We start from the raw sequence: 16,777 nt of genomic DNA on the forward strand, positions 1-16,777 counted from the left end.
TTTATTGGGTTAAAATTTAATTTGAAACTTAATTTTCTTGGTGGTAGATCAACGGCACTTTTGGATGGAAAAAGTAGATCACGATCTGTTCGAAGTTGGACGTGCCTGCACTAGAACATAGAGATCCTTTGGTTTTCTGTACTTCACTTAAAATTTTAACTACTAAACATTAAAATTGTAGAACTGTGCACTTTCAGGTTGTCTGTCTGATGTAAATTTTCAGGCCATCTGCAAAAAGAAAAAAAAAGAAAACCAAACAAAAACACACTTTTCTCTCTAACCTTTTGCCAATGTCACTTATAAAATTGAACAGAATCAGGAGTGGTTGCTACTCCTTTCCCAGGCCTCAGCCTGGCTGTAGGTAAATGCAAGATCTTTTCCCACTCTTGGGAGGGAAGATAGGAAAAACAAAAGCATCAATTAATTTCCGTTTGAATCACCAAGACCCACAGGAATTAACTGGAGCTCTGCTAGTTTACTCCCCATTGTAGATACCAGATAGCATAGCAGCAAGACTTACAAAATAATGGAGGATTAAGATTGGGTGGGAAGAGGGTAGCAGTGCCCTCACTCCAATGGTATAACATGAGAAATTAGGTTCTTACCTGCTAATTTTCTTTCTTTTAGACTCTCCAGACTAGTACAGTTCACTGATGAATAATAGTTTCCCATGACCAGCAGGTGGAGACCGAGACAAATCCTTTTGTCTGTAATACAAGTAACGGTGCTTCCCCTTAATATAGCCAGTTTGCTGAATAGCCAAGCAGAACTAACAGGAGTAACAACTAGCATAGAGCAATACTGTTGGAAACTGCAATGAAAAAGCCCTTCAGCAAACATCGCCACAGCTCGCCAGCTGAACCATAGGCACTGTTCATTAATCTCCCCGCCCTAGAAAAATACTAGAATAGATGCCTCTTTTTTTTTCAACATCAAGTGTGCAGATCAAAGGACTCAGGCACTGCACATAAAATCAATATAAAAAGCTTATCCTTCTGGCTTCCTGATGTAGCTTAGCGAAACACAGATTGTGTTAGAGCTGTGAACTGACCTTTTCAGATAAGTGGTCTACTCACTCTTAAACAGCTTTTGTAGAGCCATAACATTTGCAACTTCAGTAGAAGCAAGATTCCTTGCTCCATGCAATATGTTATGATTAAAATTCAAGCACCTTTCCAGCGACATTGTACCGCTGTTTGGCACCTTGCTGTAGAGCTTATGAGCACATTTAAATATTTAAGAGCCTTTAAATGTTACATGATGATATTATTTGAGAAACTTGCCCCGTATTGATGAGAGGGGGGGGTCTTTTATGTTTTGTTCTATTTTGAAAGCACTGGATATACAGCAGAAACTTGCTCCCATCTCTCCAATACAGGAGTAAGATCACCTGAAGCTGCAGACAAAATGGAGGTGCTTCCCGCCAAAATTAGAGCAAACCCCACCAAGAAAAAGGCCCCCCAAGGCCTGTAGCAGCTGAGAAGCCTAAAGCACACAAGCCGGCAGCAGCTGTAAGGGAGTCCCCAGCAGCATCAGTGGAAAGGGAAACCTTATTTTCCTGATTGTTGGCAGTTGGGGGAATCCTTGTGTGGACAGCGAGGGAAGCTTGAGCTTCCCTGCTGTCAGCATGTGAGGCACTTGCAAAGGGGATCCCTGGACACCAGCACCTGAAGCCTACGAGGATGCCCTTTTGCGGCGGCTGACACACCACAAGCATAAGCTGGACGCATCGACCTCACGTTTGGAGCACAATGAGCACTTTTTCCCTTTAAAGAGCTCATTGCGCAATACGCAACCTAGTTGAAAGAAAAGCGACAAGTTACCAACAAAAAAAATCAATTACTGTCAATTGAAGGCTCCCTTCAGACCGGCACTGCCTCAGGATTCCCCCCCCCCCCCCCAGTCAGAACAGACACCACTGGCTCACTAAGTCAGTACACGTAGAGTGCATCTGTTCTCATATCCTTCCATAAAATCTTGTCATTACAAAAACTTTCTTAAGAGAACTTTCTCATTTCAGGCCGCTAAATTAAATTCATGGCTAGGAAAAATAATGTTAGAGGAGGCTTCTTATTTGGATTTCAGAAAATTGTTAGACACACTTATTCGATAGGCTGGTATCTTAAAGTACATTGTTATTTTAATTTGTTCTTCCTTTTTTAACCTGATGTATTAACTTGTTTGGTTTTACTATTTTATCCGTTGTATTTTTATGCACTGTATGTATTGCCTCTGCTGTGAGCTGCCTAGAACCCTCCCGGTATGGCGGCATACAAAAATAAAATTATTATTATATGGGGAAGTGGAGGAAATGGGGGGGGAAGGACTCAACTCGTGACCTGTCAAGTGCGACACCCCTAAGGTCAGACAGATCCCAAAAAGGGTCTCCCCAAGCTCAGTTCCGACAGGGACAAGATCACTAAACAAGTTCCAACAGGCCTACACTAACCAAGGAATGCCTGGCAACAGCTTACCACACCTGCTGAGACTGAGAACAGACTGGTTATATTGGGGGGAAGCACAGCTACTTGTATTAGAGCCAAAAGGTTTTGTCTCAGTCTCCACCTGCTGGTCATGGTGAGCTATTACAGTGAATTGTACCGGTCTGGAAAGGCTCTAAAGAAAAGAACAATTTCTGTTCTTTTCCTACTGAACACAGGCACAGGACTGCAAAAACTGCTGCTACTGCTCCAATTGTCAGGAACCCAGTCCACCTTTGTTCAAAGAGTGTCCAGTCAGCACTGTTCCTAATATCAACTTATCAATATAGCCCTAGCCAAAAGGGCTTTAATACACCATGGAGGTACTTATACCAGCAGTACAAGAAGGGCCTTAGAAAAGAACCCAGTCTCACTATGGAAAGAGAGAAGAGAGGATAGACTACTGCAATGCGAGTTTATTTTGTAGAGGACTGGCAAGAATGAATACAGTCAAAATTGCACATAGGTGCCCCTCCCTGCAGTGGTTATATCAACAATCAGTGCAACGATTCACACAGACTTTGTAGATTAGTAGCATTAGAAATGTCACATACCATGATTACACCAATTTTTGGGTCCTGTTTGAGGCTATTTATACTGTAATTTTATTTATGCTTGTCTCAAAAAAAAAATAAATAAACCACAACCCAACAACAACTTATGAATGGAATCCAAGTAGCAGTAAAATAGCCTTATTAGTAATAAAAACCAAGGTGGTCATATTCAGACTTCAGAATGATTTTAAAAAAAAAACCCATGTTTTGGTGCCTTAGCGTCTGCGGCAGGGGCATCAATCACTAGAGTTTGACATATGTAGAGATGACAACGTGTATACATCCACCTCTCAAATTATACTGCACTATTCAAAGAAAAAACCACTGGTTCAAAGCATTTGGAAAGGCTTTTTTTAAATCAGTTTGGTGCAATTTGAGAAGTGGATTTACATATGTTGTCATCTGTATTACATCAGATTCAAAGTTTTGACTAGTGATTGATGCCTCCTACACAGGCGCTAAGGTGCCAAAACATGTTGGGCATATTTTAAAATCATTCTGAAGTCTGAATATACCCACCTAGGACCACCCGGTATTCATTACTAATAAAAAACTATGGCCCCCTTTTACTAAGCCGCAGTAGAGGTTTCTACTGTGGCCCTGAGCGCCAAATGCTCTGATGCTGGGCCTACACTCATAGGAATTCTATGAGCGTCAGAGATTTCTACCTCGGCTTGGTAAAAAAAAAAAGGTGGGTGAGGGTGGGGACTTGGGAGCCTATTTTTCTACTTTTTATTACACTGTTTTGTACAGGGTTTGGGGTTTTTCCCACCTTTTTCTTTTGCTCTGGAATCGAACTAGGACATGCCTGTAACACAATACAAATTCAAACCATGTGCAATTTTTCTCCAGTTCCCACTATAGCTCTGCCTCTCCTCCTACACAATGCACGTTTCATTACATTCTAACAAACAGACTGGACAATAGTCACAACCCTTTCATCTCGGGGTAAAGTGTTATTGCACCCATGGGAGAGGGATTTCATTGCTGCTCTATCAATGTATGCCCAGCTCCAACGGATGCTTAAGCAGTTACCTTGCAAGATGAAGCAGCACATACTAACCTAGACTAGATATATTCTGGCTGTCCACAGCACATCACCCCTGGAAGTGTACACATTGTTCTAGTAGGCAAGTTTAAGCTGGATGTTCCTAACAGAGTGCAAGGACAGCAGGACTGGTACAAGCGGGTTTTGATGAACAGAAGCTGGTTATTGAAAATTGCAGAATCCAGACAGTCATTTCATAATTATGCTCAGAGTCTTTCCCTCTAGACCAGGGGTGTCCAACCTTTTGTTTCCCTGGGCCGCATTGGCCCCAAAAATGTTTCTGGGGCCGCACAAAGGTGCAAACGCTGCAGCAAGACAGAGGAGGGAGCCGGCAAGACGATAAACACCTGGGGGCAGCAGAGGAAAACACTGCATTGCCCTCGACCGGGGCCATACAAAATACTTCACTGGGCCGCATGTGGCCCTCGGGCCGCAGGTTGGACACCCCTGCTCTAGACCAAGGGTGTCAAAGTCCCTCCTCGAGGGTCGCAATCCAGTCGGGTTTTCAGGATTTCCCTAATGAATAAGCATGACATCTATTTGCATGCACTGCTTTCATGGTATGCTAATAGATCTAATGCATAATCATTGGGGAAATCCTGAAGACCCAATTGGATTGCGGCTTTGAAGAGGGACTTCGACACCCCTGCTCTAGACCTTTGCAGAATCCTGGTCTATCTGCAAGAAATAGCCCTGTCCCATACCCTGCCCAATCCCATTTCTTCCTGCAGCACTAGCTCCAGGGGGATGCGAGCTGAACAGCAAGCAGGGAGGGGTTCTTGCTTAAAAAAAATAAAATAAAATACCCCCCCCCCACACACACCTCTTTCCACACTCCATGCAGGCACTTAAACTGTCACTCCCCAGTCTTACTATGGCATCTTACATTTCCTTATACAAAAATGATGGATTAAGGAAACATTATTCTCTTTTTCTTCTATTGCTGGTATTTTTTTGTATTGTTATTTTTGTGATTATGATTAATGTCGGGATAAGAAGACCTCAAGGGCTCGCAGCTGCCCGATTTTTAGAACTTGTCTTTGTCAGAACAGCCTCTTGCGAGTTATCTATCATTAGTCTCTTAAATCCCCCTACAATATCAATATTTTTAATATACTTTATTTTCTTAAAATTTTAATTTTTGAATATTTAGATTGATAAATCAGTCACTTTTACAAGACAAAAAAGCTTTCTAACATTTCAATATACTTAGCTTTTATGCCCAATTTATTGCTGGTACTTGGTGCTCCCACCTTAAGTGACTGGATGCTTTGACTGGTGCATAATGCTCCCGGTTGTTTAAACGGTGACTGGCTCAATGGAGTGTCTCCGTTTTACTCGAAACCACAAAAACAACAATACAAATAAAAATACCAACAATTGAAGAAAAAGAGAATAACATTTCCTTAATCCATCATTTTTGTATAAGGGAGTTTTGTCATTGACACAGACATTATAAGTAGTATTGCTATCTTACATTTCCTCACTGTTGCTGTGTGGCACCCTTAACTAGTACATGCGAGCATCCCCCACCATAAGCCATGCTTCTGTCTTCCAGTTGAAGAACTTCAAATACTGTACCACAGCAAGTGCCACCCACTAGAACAATGACATGCTACGGACATCAAGACATCTCGCACATACCAGGATGGGAGAGAATTTATACACAATCCCATTTATTAATCAGCAGGTGACATAATTCTAAACACTAAATGTAGATGCATTTACTTGGTCTGAGCTACGATACAATCTTTAGCTCATGTTTCTCTCCCACTCAGAGAGCAAGTTTATTTTTCCTTTTTCAAGATCTGCTGCAAAGTTTAACAGTTTAAACTAGAGATCCCATACCACACTTGAGATCAGCAATGTTATTCGTGATGAGAAAGAGTCCAGCCCTGCAAAACACTGAAGAGACTACACAGACTAAAATTAGTGTTCAAGCAGCACCTTGGGAGGGTGGGGGGGGGGGGGGTCACACTTCAGCTTATACTTCCTTCACATCAAATAGTGGTTTTCAGAGCACGGCACAGCCTAGAAAAAGCTACCGTTCCTAAAGTCTAGCACCCTTTACCCCCACAGTACCATAAAAGAGACAGGTCTTTTACCCTTTATAAAAAAAACCCCAAAAACTCTATACCTCCTTTTACTAGGGTTACCATATGGCTCTAGAAAAAGGAAGATAGATTGAGAAATCCAGGTTTTATTTCCAGGTTTTACTTCCATTGAAAGCAATGGATCTCTCAATCTGTCCTCTTTTAAAAATAACCTACCTCTTCCCTCTCCCCATTCTGCACCACCAACTGCTTCCCCTTCATTCTGACACAAAAAAATAACCTCTCTCGACATGGATAGATTTGGGACGTGTTCTTCACAGCAGCCATAGGGGGCATGGGAGTCTGTAGTTTTAAACAAGGCCATATGCTTTGGAGATTCTCAGGATATGCTCAATCAGCTAAAGTCAACTATCATCCAACCCCTAATTTAAAAAAATGTTTCTCCCACTGACCTAGCTAAGAACTACAAGCTCTAACCTGCTAGAAATTTCTGGGCCCAAAGCCTTGCCTCTGTGCCATAACCATATGCCGTACAGCTAGGCTGGGGAGCAGTTACATCACCATATGCCAAACCCCAGTTATTTCAGATCACAGGTAAGTTGCTGCAGTAAGGTTAGCCAATACAGGAACCCTGGGGTAGAAGTTAATGGTGTATGATCCCTCAAGGGCATTTCGTCATAGAGACCATTTCAAGAGTGAAAAAACACACACTGTATTGCAGAGAGCGCAACTACACTAGAAAGGCCTGGGTGCATCCTATCCTGGAGCTAACAAGAGGGGTTACTCAATACAGTGAGTGTACACTTCACCGTTTACCCTTGGACAAAAAGCAGAGGTAGCCTTTCACCCAGAGGCTATGAGAAGGGCCAGGTCACACAAACACTTCAAGTTCTTCCCTCTCTTTGCTTCTTCCAAACCACAGGGAGCAAACGTGTCAGGAAGGAGTGAGCCTATTGCCCTAGGATCTGTGTTAAATCAGTAATCAATTACCCTATTTCCTATCAAACCATTTGTACTTCTCTACATGATTCTGCTAGAGCAATTCCTTAGTAAATCTTTATAATGGTGCCTCAGACTCAGAACCAGGCTGACCAAGAGCAGTGGAGACACTGATTAATTATATTGATTGTTTTAAATCTTTATATGTGCCATCTCAATATCTATGTTCAGTACAAGAAAATGACTGAAATAGCAACAGCTAAGTCACTCATTAGGGGGAAACAAACAAGGACTATGAGGAACAGGCCTAAAAGCCTGCAGTTTTCCTTTCCATGGCGACATCAGCCTAAAGGGATTTTCAGCATGCATGGCAAAACTCTTAAGGTCCAAAAACCTCTGTTCAAGTATCTGCTTGCTTCACGTATTTGTGCGTTTACATGATGTATCTTGATGTATAACTAGTAGATTACGTCTATTGGAATCCATCTTGAACTGTTCAGGTAAAGAGGCCCATAAATGTCTATTAAATTAATGAGACAACAGTACCGGCACCACAGCTACTGCTGCTCTTAGACAAGCCCAACATGTCATAACCCACACAGCTGAAAGTTCTCCAGTCCACCTCAACCCTCACTAGTGCTGGGGGTGGGGTAGTGCACACCATTTACACTGCAGCTTCTGATTATGTCTTCACTCCACCGGATTTTGGGGCTAGCTCTAATATCAGCTAATGAGATGTGATGCACCTCCCTTATGAAATATGAAGGGGTTGCAGGTGGGAAAGGCTACTTAACTGTACTACACAGTCTATGTACAGATTTTTGTATTCTACAGAAATACATTTAAGTGTTTGCATCTCAAGACATCACCTGTTTAACTGGAGGCAGCCACCAGTCCCAAACCAGCTCCAGGCATGGGTCAGAACAGCAGCCATGGCGTGAGCCCAGGCAGACATGGACACTTCATCCCCAGTTAGTGAGGAGGGAAAAAAAAAACACAAAGCAGTGGCGGTATTGCCTTCCTCTAGCTCCTTTCCTTCAGAACACGAGTTGGAAAGGATAAATGTCTGCCCACTGCTGGCTTTGTTCCCCATCAAAACTCCACTTTGCAGGCTGGGAAAGTCTCATCTTGCATGGTGACTGTACTGTTGCTTCCTACTACGGTGACACCCAGCTCCTGCTGCTGCTCATGCGTGTGCTGGTACCAGTCCTGCATGACTAATGAGTCAAAGGTTGGGATCAAAGTCACCTGGAAAACAAGGAAAAGATGCTGAAGACTATGCTGGCCTGTTTTTAGAAGACAGATAATGCCTCAGTAACAGATGACGGCAGATAAAGACCCGAATGGCCTATCCAGTCTGCCCAACCTGATTCAATTAAAAAAATTTTACATTTTTCTTCTTAGCTATTTCTGGGCAAGAATCCAAAGCTCTGCCCGGTACTGTTCTTAGCCTTTCCAAATTTAAAAAAAAAAAAAAAAAAATCACTACTTTCCCCAGTGGCTGATTTTAAAACCAAAACGGTTACAAACAAGAGTTATATCAACCCAAATTCAAGCTCCTGCTCTCCCAGAGTCAAGTTATCTCAGTCACAATTTAGCTTAAAAGGAAGTTTGATATTTAGAACATAAAAATGCCAAGATCACTTTTCATACCTGCAGCAAACTAAGCAGATTTACCTCAAGATCGTGTTTCCAGTAGCTTTTGCCTCTTAGGAGTGCATCCAGGATGGATCTCATGGTACCGGCCTTCACATGGTCTTCACCGCTGAGGACATAACAAGCAGAGCGGACACGCCTGAAAAACTCTTCATCCACTGTGCTGCTGCTACATGAGCCAGGTATATAGGCCATGTCCAGGTACACATGGGAGCCTGGTGGAGGTGCTGTGGCACCAGACACTAGTTGAGGCCGGAGGAGGGGGGAAAAGAATAGATCAAAACACAGTTCAATAAAAAAAGCCATCCATCTCATCTAGACTTCCATCAACCACCACTACCTCTTCATCTCCCTCACTTTAAATGCAACCAAGGCCAAACCGAGTCACCCCCTTAACCTCCATAAATAACCAACTCACTCAGAAAGGAAGGAAGTGGGGACCAGACCTCAGCACAAGACAGACAAGTGGTTGTAGGTTTGATCCCAGTACCGCTCCTTGTGACCCTGGGTAAATCACTTAACCCTCCATTGCCCCAGGTACCATAGTTAGATTGAGAGCCCCCAGGACAGTTAGAGAAATACTTAAGAGTACCTGATTAGATTGTGAACTGCTTAGATGGCTGTGTCGACGGGTGATATAATCTTGTAAATAAACTTGGAAGGGGAGCACTTACCCTGACTACCTGCCTGGGAGGATCGAAAAGTGCCAGAAGTTTTGCCAGGGATCAGAGTGCCAGCAATTTGGGGAGATTTCCCCAATTGCTTATTTTTGTTGATGGCAGTTGTCTTTGCTGTCTTCTCTCCTGCTTCTCTTGACAAACCCTGTGGACCTTTAGCTTTTGTGTCCAGAAGGGACTGTTTAGAGATATCTGTTTTCTGGGATGCAGAGAAGGGTCTGGGGAGCTGTTTTTTAACCTTCCCTTTCTCTGTTGAGTGTGTTGCTGGATCCATCATGCAGACCCCTGGCTGTGGTTGGCGGGGAACAGGGTCTTTCATGGGCATTGGAGGTGGGTCCCGAGATCCAAGAGAGGATTTGGGTGGGTTTTCAGAGTCCTCATCAGAGTCCAGACCTCCATATGTTGTGATGGATGGGCAGTCCTCAGTGCCAGGTGGTATATCAGAATCTGTTTGCACAGGCAGTGACTCACTGAGAGAGGTGGGAGGAGTTTCATCTCCCTCATTTGCAGAAGTCTCCTCCTTCTTCTGACCAAAGGGCATGACCAGCTCCTGGGAAAGGTCACTGTCGTTGGACAGGTCCCGGGGGCTGAAGTTCATAGAAGGTGAGATCTCTGGCCTCGGATGTTCAAACTCACATGGAGACACCAAGCACAGGTCAACATCATGGGGCGATTCAGAGTGGTTTCCAGCTCTGCGCATGATGGGCGCTTCCACACCATCAAGCTCTGCCAGTGTGGCATTCTGGGAGGACCGGATCGGCAAGGTCATTTCACCTTTGGCTGTCATGCCTTCATGCTCTGGTGTCATCCCCTCTGAATGAGGTCCATTGCCCTCCTCCTGGGAGGATTCACTCACAGGTGGAAGGATCTGTTCAAAGGAAACAGAAAGAGACTCATCAACTTCCGTTGAGTGTGGGGATCCTACCTCTGCAGGCAGTGAAGGTGTAGTGATGGTGGGAGACACATCTGGCATGTCATCCTTAAAAGGGCTAAGTAACAGACAGCCAGTTTGTTTCCCCTGAGATGAAGAAGAGCTGTCATGGGAGGATTTTAGGCCAAGACCAGTACCACTACTACAGTCCAGTACTCTCCATGAATTCTGCTGCTGGATGTTATTTTTTTCTATACTCATGTCATCTTCAGACACATCAACTGGAGACTGGTGAAAGGGGGTTTGTCTGGCACTGGCAGGAGAAGCCATTTCTAGGGTTCTCTCATCAGAACTACCACAGAGATCTTCCAGTGCTTCCTGGAAGCTGTGCTGGACTCCTTCTTTTATGCCATTCAGAGACCCAATATCAGCTGGAGTCAAGTCAAAGTTGATGCTGCGGTCACCCTTGGGGGTCTTTGTTAGAGGGGATGGAGAACCAAGAACCTTGTTTGGACTTGTCTCTAGGTGTCTGAACTGATCAGGACTCTCAAATTTGTCTTCATCGGCCTTTGGATCAAGAGCTTGGCCAGCCTCCTGCAAATGAACAGCCTCACTCTCAGCCATGATTCCTTCATCTGCCAATTCCTTTATTCTTTTTCCTTCCAGTGACCTTACAGCTTCTTGCTCCTCTTCTTTCAATCTCTGCCACTCAGTAGTCACATCCTCTGGAGACGACGACACAGAACCTTCTATTTTGCCTTCCTTTTCAGGACTGAGCACAGAAAGACTTATTGAGTTAGTAGTAGAATTTCTGGTCTGAGACTTTATTGTATTTCCTATTGCTCTGGCTGCAGGTACTGGTTCCTTTTTATGGCCTGGAGTCTCCTTTTTAAGGGTTCCTGCTCTCTTGAGCTCAGTTGGGGCAGAGGATACCTTTCTAACTTCCCTAGTGACCATTTTTGCTCCTTTTTTATCTTCACTTTTGTCCTCCTTAACCTCCCTTCTAAGATCTTTCTTGGCCAGCATCTTTCCATCTTTCTTCCCCTCTGACTTTATTTCCTTATCCACTTCCTTCCCGTGGATGCTGTCCTCTCTCTTTAGAGCTTTCTTGTCCTTCTCATCCTTGAACAGGTCCTTTCTGATTGGAGTTTTTGGGAACTTTAGCTTTGAGTCACGACTAATTTTTCCTGGCTGCTGCTCAGATTTAAGCTTGAAGTCTTTCATTTTAATGCTGCCCTCCAGCTGGGCAGGGCTCTCCTTTGGGGCTCCATTGAATATCCTGGATTTCTCCTTGCCAGGGAGTTTTGTGTCCTTGTCAGCCTTCCCCACCCCTGACCGCGAGTCTGGAAAATTCAATTTTGATGTGGACTTAATGCTCTCCTTGCTTTCTGTCCTCTTCGACTTGAGCAGTCCCTCTCCAGTAGCCCCTCCTAGGGCATCCAAGTCTCTCTTAATTGCCACAGGATATTTCAAAAATTCTAAGTGCTTCAATTTTTCCAACCCTTCCAGAATTTTGTTTTGAGGTGTGCAGCCGGGGAATAAGACACGAATGATTTTTTCAGAAGGGTTTGCTGGATGCCACACTAGTAAGGCACAAATAGAGGTTAAACAATGCAGAGGTAAGTCACCCCCTTTTGGAAAGCCATTACCCGTCCACTGCATCAAAAGGTCCAATTCTTTGCTCCCTTTCACTGGATTTAAGATGTATATTTCCAGACATCCCACTCCCATTTTTTGGAACAAGATTGTTGGCTCAATCATAGCACTATCAACTCTGAAGAGTGGGTTGGGTTTAATGCCCAGTTTACCAAGGCAACATACAATCATACCAGCTTCATCACAGCTTCTCAGAGCTTGAGAATGCTCTTCTGAATTTTTCAGTTTCTCTGACGCATTAAGAAAAACCACACCAAGCTCGGGAGAAATAAGGTTTTTCAACCAGTCCTCATTACTTTGGGAACTTTGAGATGGGTCTTCCTCATGTTCTACTAGCTTCCGTTGGAGCAAACTGTTAATTCCTAGCAAATTGTCTGTCCCAATATGGGTCACCAAGATGGAATCTATCCGGTCTAAATGACGCACTAACTTCCAGAAAGAAGATTTGGCATTGGAACCTCCATTAATCAAAATGTTGAACCCATTGACAGCAAAGAAAGCAGAGTCACCCCTGCCACCTGGGAACACATAGCAACAAGGTTTCGGCAGCTTCAAGAATCCAACAGTGGTTGGTGGCTCGAGTAGCTGGAATGGAGATTGCAGTTCCAAAGATTCTGAGAGATACTCTGTGAACTCCTGAAGACCTTCCATCAAAGGCAGCACACAGCCAGGGTTGAACTTGAGATCGATGAAGTCCTGGAGGTTATATTGGTCCAGGCCCAAATCTTTCCAATCCCCAAAGTCTGGGCAGATGACAGTCAAGCTTGCTTTGGTTGAAGGGTCTGCAGAACTCAGCAAGTCACCAATCTAAGGAAAATAAATCCAAAAGAAAAAAATATGTATGTTGTTTTTTTCCTCAATTAATAGCAATACTAATCTGTCCCGAGTACCTCTCAGTTTAAAGCAAACTGAAGATTGAAGCTGTGCTGCTCACCTCTCTGTCACTGAAGATGTGGATAAAGTCTTGCAGTGAGAAGCATCCTGTCTGCAGATGCAGCTCCCCGGTCTCCTCAATGTAAGGCCCAGCAAACACCAGTAACTTATACTGGGAAGTATCAATGATGATGTTACGAATCTGGAGTAGAGAGAATGAGAGTGAAGGAGAAGCCCCAAGAAATAAACAGCTACATCTGGTATTAAAAGACCATCAATTTAATATTCTTAGAACAGGTTAATAATCATGAGTTCAATGCTTTTTCTGGTTCCACCTCTATAAGCAGAACTCAGTTGGTAAGGATAGTCCCCCTACAACCCCTGCATGGCTATAGCCAGAGGTGCTGCAAATTTCACTGAAGGACCTAAAGAAAGAAAGGAAAAAAAAAAAAAAAGGAATAGTGTGCTGGCTGGCTTTTCTGCTTTCCACTTCTTCTTGTTATCTATTTCTCTGATAGCCATCAGTAATCCTGTAATATCCCTTCCCACTGCCAAGGCCACTGACCTCATTGGCAACTGACTTGTCAGAAGGATTCATTAGAACCAGGGTCTCCAAGACATCCCCTTGATGGTGAAGGCTCTGTTGCCCTGCACAAGGAAAAAAGAATAGATGTGTCAGGGAAGGATTTTAATCACAGCAGGGGAGCTATGGGGGTGGGGCAAAGTAGAGATTTATATCTACCAAAAGAAATAGATAAAAAGCTGTGTCCTTTATGCTCTTTAGTCCTAAATATGAAAACCTATCATTTCAGCACCCCCTTTTTAAAATTTTTTAATTCTAATCATTGGAAGGGTTTCTCTGTGCACCGATTACAGATAGAGCTGAACATGTATTAAAAGCTAGTAGACGTGAAACTGGGAGTGGAAATGTCCTAAAAAAAATGGTGGACACAATTTCAGTGTTCTCCCTAGGGCCTTTTAGCCGGGCGGTCCGCCCAGCTAATTTAGATGAGCGCCCGGCTATCATCCGCTCGTGAATTCTGCTGCTGCCCGCTGCTCAACATTAAAAAACAAAAACAAAACAAATAAAAACCGCTTGGAGATTTCACGCCTTAGCCCATAGCGAACTTATGCTCAAGGGCTCTAACGTGTGCGTGCCGGCTTCCCTTCTCTTCCCTCCGAAACCGGAAGTTATGTCCGGTGAGGGGGGGGGAAGAGAAGGGAAGCCGGCACGCACACGTTAGAGCCCCAGAGCATGCGTTTGCTACGGGCTAAGGCGGCACTAGCCTGCAATTTGTATTTGGTGTGTGTATGCGATGGGCGGCTCCCGTTCCCGATCAGGAAGACGGGCCTGGGGAGGTAGAAAATTGCTTTGGGGAAACTTGTTTCAAAGTAAAATAATGTGAAAACGTCACTTATCAACTCGAGGCTACTTCCGTAAAGGAAATTAAATGTTTCCAGTGTGGTGCCAAGGTGATTTGGATCGCCTCTCCTTGGCACTTTTACTTTGGCATGCGCCTCACCCCTCACCCCCATGATATAGTTCTTCACGTCTTGATAGGCCAAACCTTTTTCACCCGCCCTGGCTTTCTTGCATTTACCTGCTTGTGAAGTAAATCTTAAAAGTAGTGCCCCTTGCTTTCCCAGGCAGGGGAAAAAGTTAAAAACCAATGATGAGGAACTGTTTGTATGTTCATTTTCAGTCCCTTAGTACAGAAGTTCCCAACACGTGATATGTAGCGCCAGCAAGCTTCTCGCCTTCTTGCTGCCACTGTTATTTTCTATTCTCTATATCCTGGACTAGTAGCAGCACCGCTCTCTTCTTATTGTAATTTGCCTGACAGCTGAGTAGTGTTATCGAATCGATTCCCTTCTGCAGCCTCGGGGATTTTGCTAGGCCGCTCCACCTCCAATGATGTAACTTCCTTCTTCCTCGGAGGCCCCGAGGCTGCTGGAGGGAATTTACTCGCTAAAGCTACGGCAGCAGTCAGGCAAGTTACAATAGAGAGCCTGTTAATCAGGAGGGAGGAGTGGTGCCAATGGACCTGAGAGATAAGAGGGAGGGGTGCTGATAGAAGGAGACAAAAAGAGGAGAGGAGGGAGTAGTGCTGCTAGACCTGGGAGGTGAATGGGTAAGGGAAGGGAGAGGAGCCCTGCTAGTCAGAGAGGAGAGGTGCTGATGGTCCTGGGGGTGGAAAGGAGAGGTGCAGCAGCTAGTCAGTGGGGGAAATGGAAGAAGAGGGGAGTGAGAGGTGCTGTTGGAGCTGAGTGGTGGAGGGAGGTGAGAGGGAGAGGTGCTGCTGGATTGGGAACAGAAGAGTGCGCTGCTGGACTTATGGAAGAGGGAAATGCTGCAGCAGGACTGAGGGGAGAGCAGTGGAGGAGGAGAGTGGATAGGGAAGGGGGAAGAGCAGTGGAGGAGGAGAGTGAGAGGGAAAGGGGAAGAAAAATGCTGCTGCTGCACCCAACTGGGGAGAGAGAGGGAAGGAAGGAGAAGAAAGACCAGGAAGGGAGAGGAGAGGAAAGAGAGATGCCAAAACCATGGGAAAGAGGGAAAGGAAAGGCAATACTAGACCATGGAGGGAGAGATGTCAGGGCATGGGGGGAGGAGGGAGATGCCAGACCAGGGGAAAGGAAGGAGGGAGGTTGAGAAAGGAAGGAGAGGAGATGCCAGATAATGAAGGGGGAGAGGAGAGAGATGCTAGGGCAAGGAGGAGGGAAGGGAAACTAAGGAGACAAATGTCAGACCAGAGGGAAAGGAAGGAGAGGAGGTGCCAGAGCAGAGAGGGAGAGATAGGAGAGGAGAGAGATGCCAGACCATGGGGTGGAGTGGGTAGGAAGGAAGGAAAGTAGAAGAGAGAGATGCCAGAGCATAGGGGAGGGAGTGGAGACAGAAAAATGGAGAGGGGATGAAGCTGAAATGAATCATGTATAAAGGAGAGAAAGGGCACAGGATATACAGTTTATTGAAGGGACGTAAAAAGAGGGAAGATGCCATATGGAAGAGAGAGAGAGGGTGGACACTAGATGGAAAGGGCAGAGAGAGGGTGGACAGTGGATGGAAGGGGCAGAGAGAGAGTGGACAGTAGATGGAAGGGGTAGAGAGAGCAGAGGCTGGGTGGAAGGGCAAAGATAGAGGGCAGATGTTGCATCAAAGGGAGAGAGGACAAACGCTGTATAGAAAGAAAAGAGCGAAGAGAAGATGATTAAAGCAGAAACTACAAAAGGTAGAAAGATATTTTTTGTTGCTTTACATAGAATCAAGTAGTACTGTAACTATTGATAAAACTTTATAAATAGGAAATGGAAATAAGGCTATTTCTTTTGGACTAAACCCCTTTCCTCAGGTCAGGACAGGATATCATAACAGCTGCATACTGTACTGTCTTGAAGAAAGATTTGGCCTCTGAAAGCTAACTGAAAAATGGATTAGTCCAATAAAATTGTATTTTCTTATTTCTTGTTATTTGTTTTATTTCTATTTGTTTTTAAAGTGGTGATTGTTATGTATCAGTTTTTTTCAAATTTATATCTACTGTCTTTATATTTTGTACAGTATTAGGGGACATGTGTCACTGTTTCTGTGGTGTTGCATTAATTTAACTTTTGTTTACATATTTCTATTTTTAATTTGTGATTATTCCATATTGGGTGAAGGTGATTATTCCATATTGGGGGAAGGTGTTTCTCTGTTCTGTGTGTATGAAAAGGACATGGTTTTCTGTTAGCACTGACTACAAAATCAATTGATTGTGCAGGATCCGACTTGTTTAATTTTACAGTTCGTGTGTTGGTGCTCTAGTGCAGTGTTCTTCAACTGCCAGTCTGTGGAACGGTGCCGGTCCGCAGAAATTTTCTGCCAGTCCGCAGGGCCAGCACCTCCATCGGGCCCAAGACAGTGTTTTGCAGCGATCAACGCAGCATCTTCGGGCTGGCTCCCTGGGTGCTGCAGTGCACAAAGCCGTGGGA

At 44.4% G+C, this 16,777-nt stretch overlaps 1 protein-coding gene across 1 annotated transcript in view; it reads right to left on the reverse strand.

Annotated features, from left to right (window-relative positions):
* Positions 1-5,640: 5,640 nt before the first annotated feature.
* The window catches only part of MAP1S (microtubule associated protein 1S), a 29,761-nt gene continuing 18,624 nt past the window's right edge, over positions 5,641-16,777 (reverse strand). Inside the window, exons 3-7 of the mRNA XM_033955278.1 lie at positions 13,374-13,456; positions 12,870-13,010; positions 9,406-12,742; positions 8,753-8,973; positions 5,641-8,323 (exon numbers count right to left, since the gene is read on the reverse strand). Of these exons, the coding sequence (XP_033811169.1) occupies positions 8,168-8,323; positions 8,753-8,973; positions 9,406-12,742; positions 12,870-13,010; positions 13,374-13,456 (3,938 nt within the window). The 3' untranslated portion in view covers positions 5,641-8,167. The remainder of the gene's footprint in view (positions 8,324-8,752; positions 8,974-9,405; positions 12,743-12,869; positions 13,011-13,373; positions 13,457-16,777) is intronic.

This window comes from Geotrypetes seraphini, chromosome 8, assembly GCF_902459505.1.
Source record: "Geotrypetes seraphini chromosome 8, aGeoSer1.1, whole genome shotgun sequence".
In the NCBI taxonomy this organism is placed as follows: domain Eukaryota; kingdom Metazoa; phylum Chordata; class Amphibia; order Gymnophiona; family Dermophiidae; genus Geotrypetes; species Geotrypetes seraphini.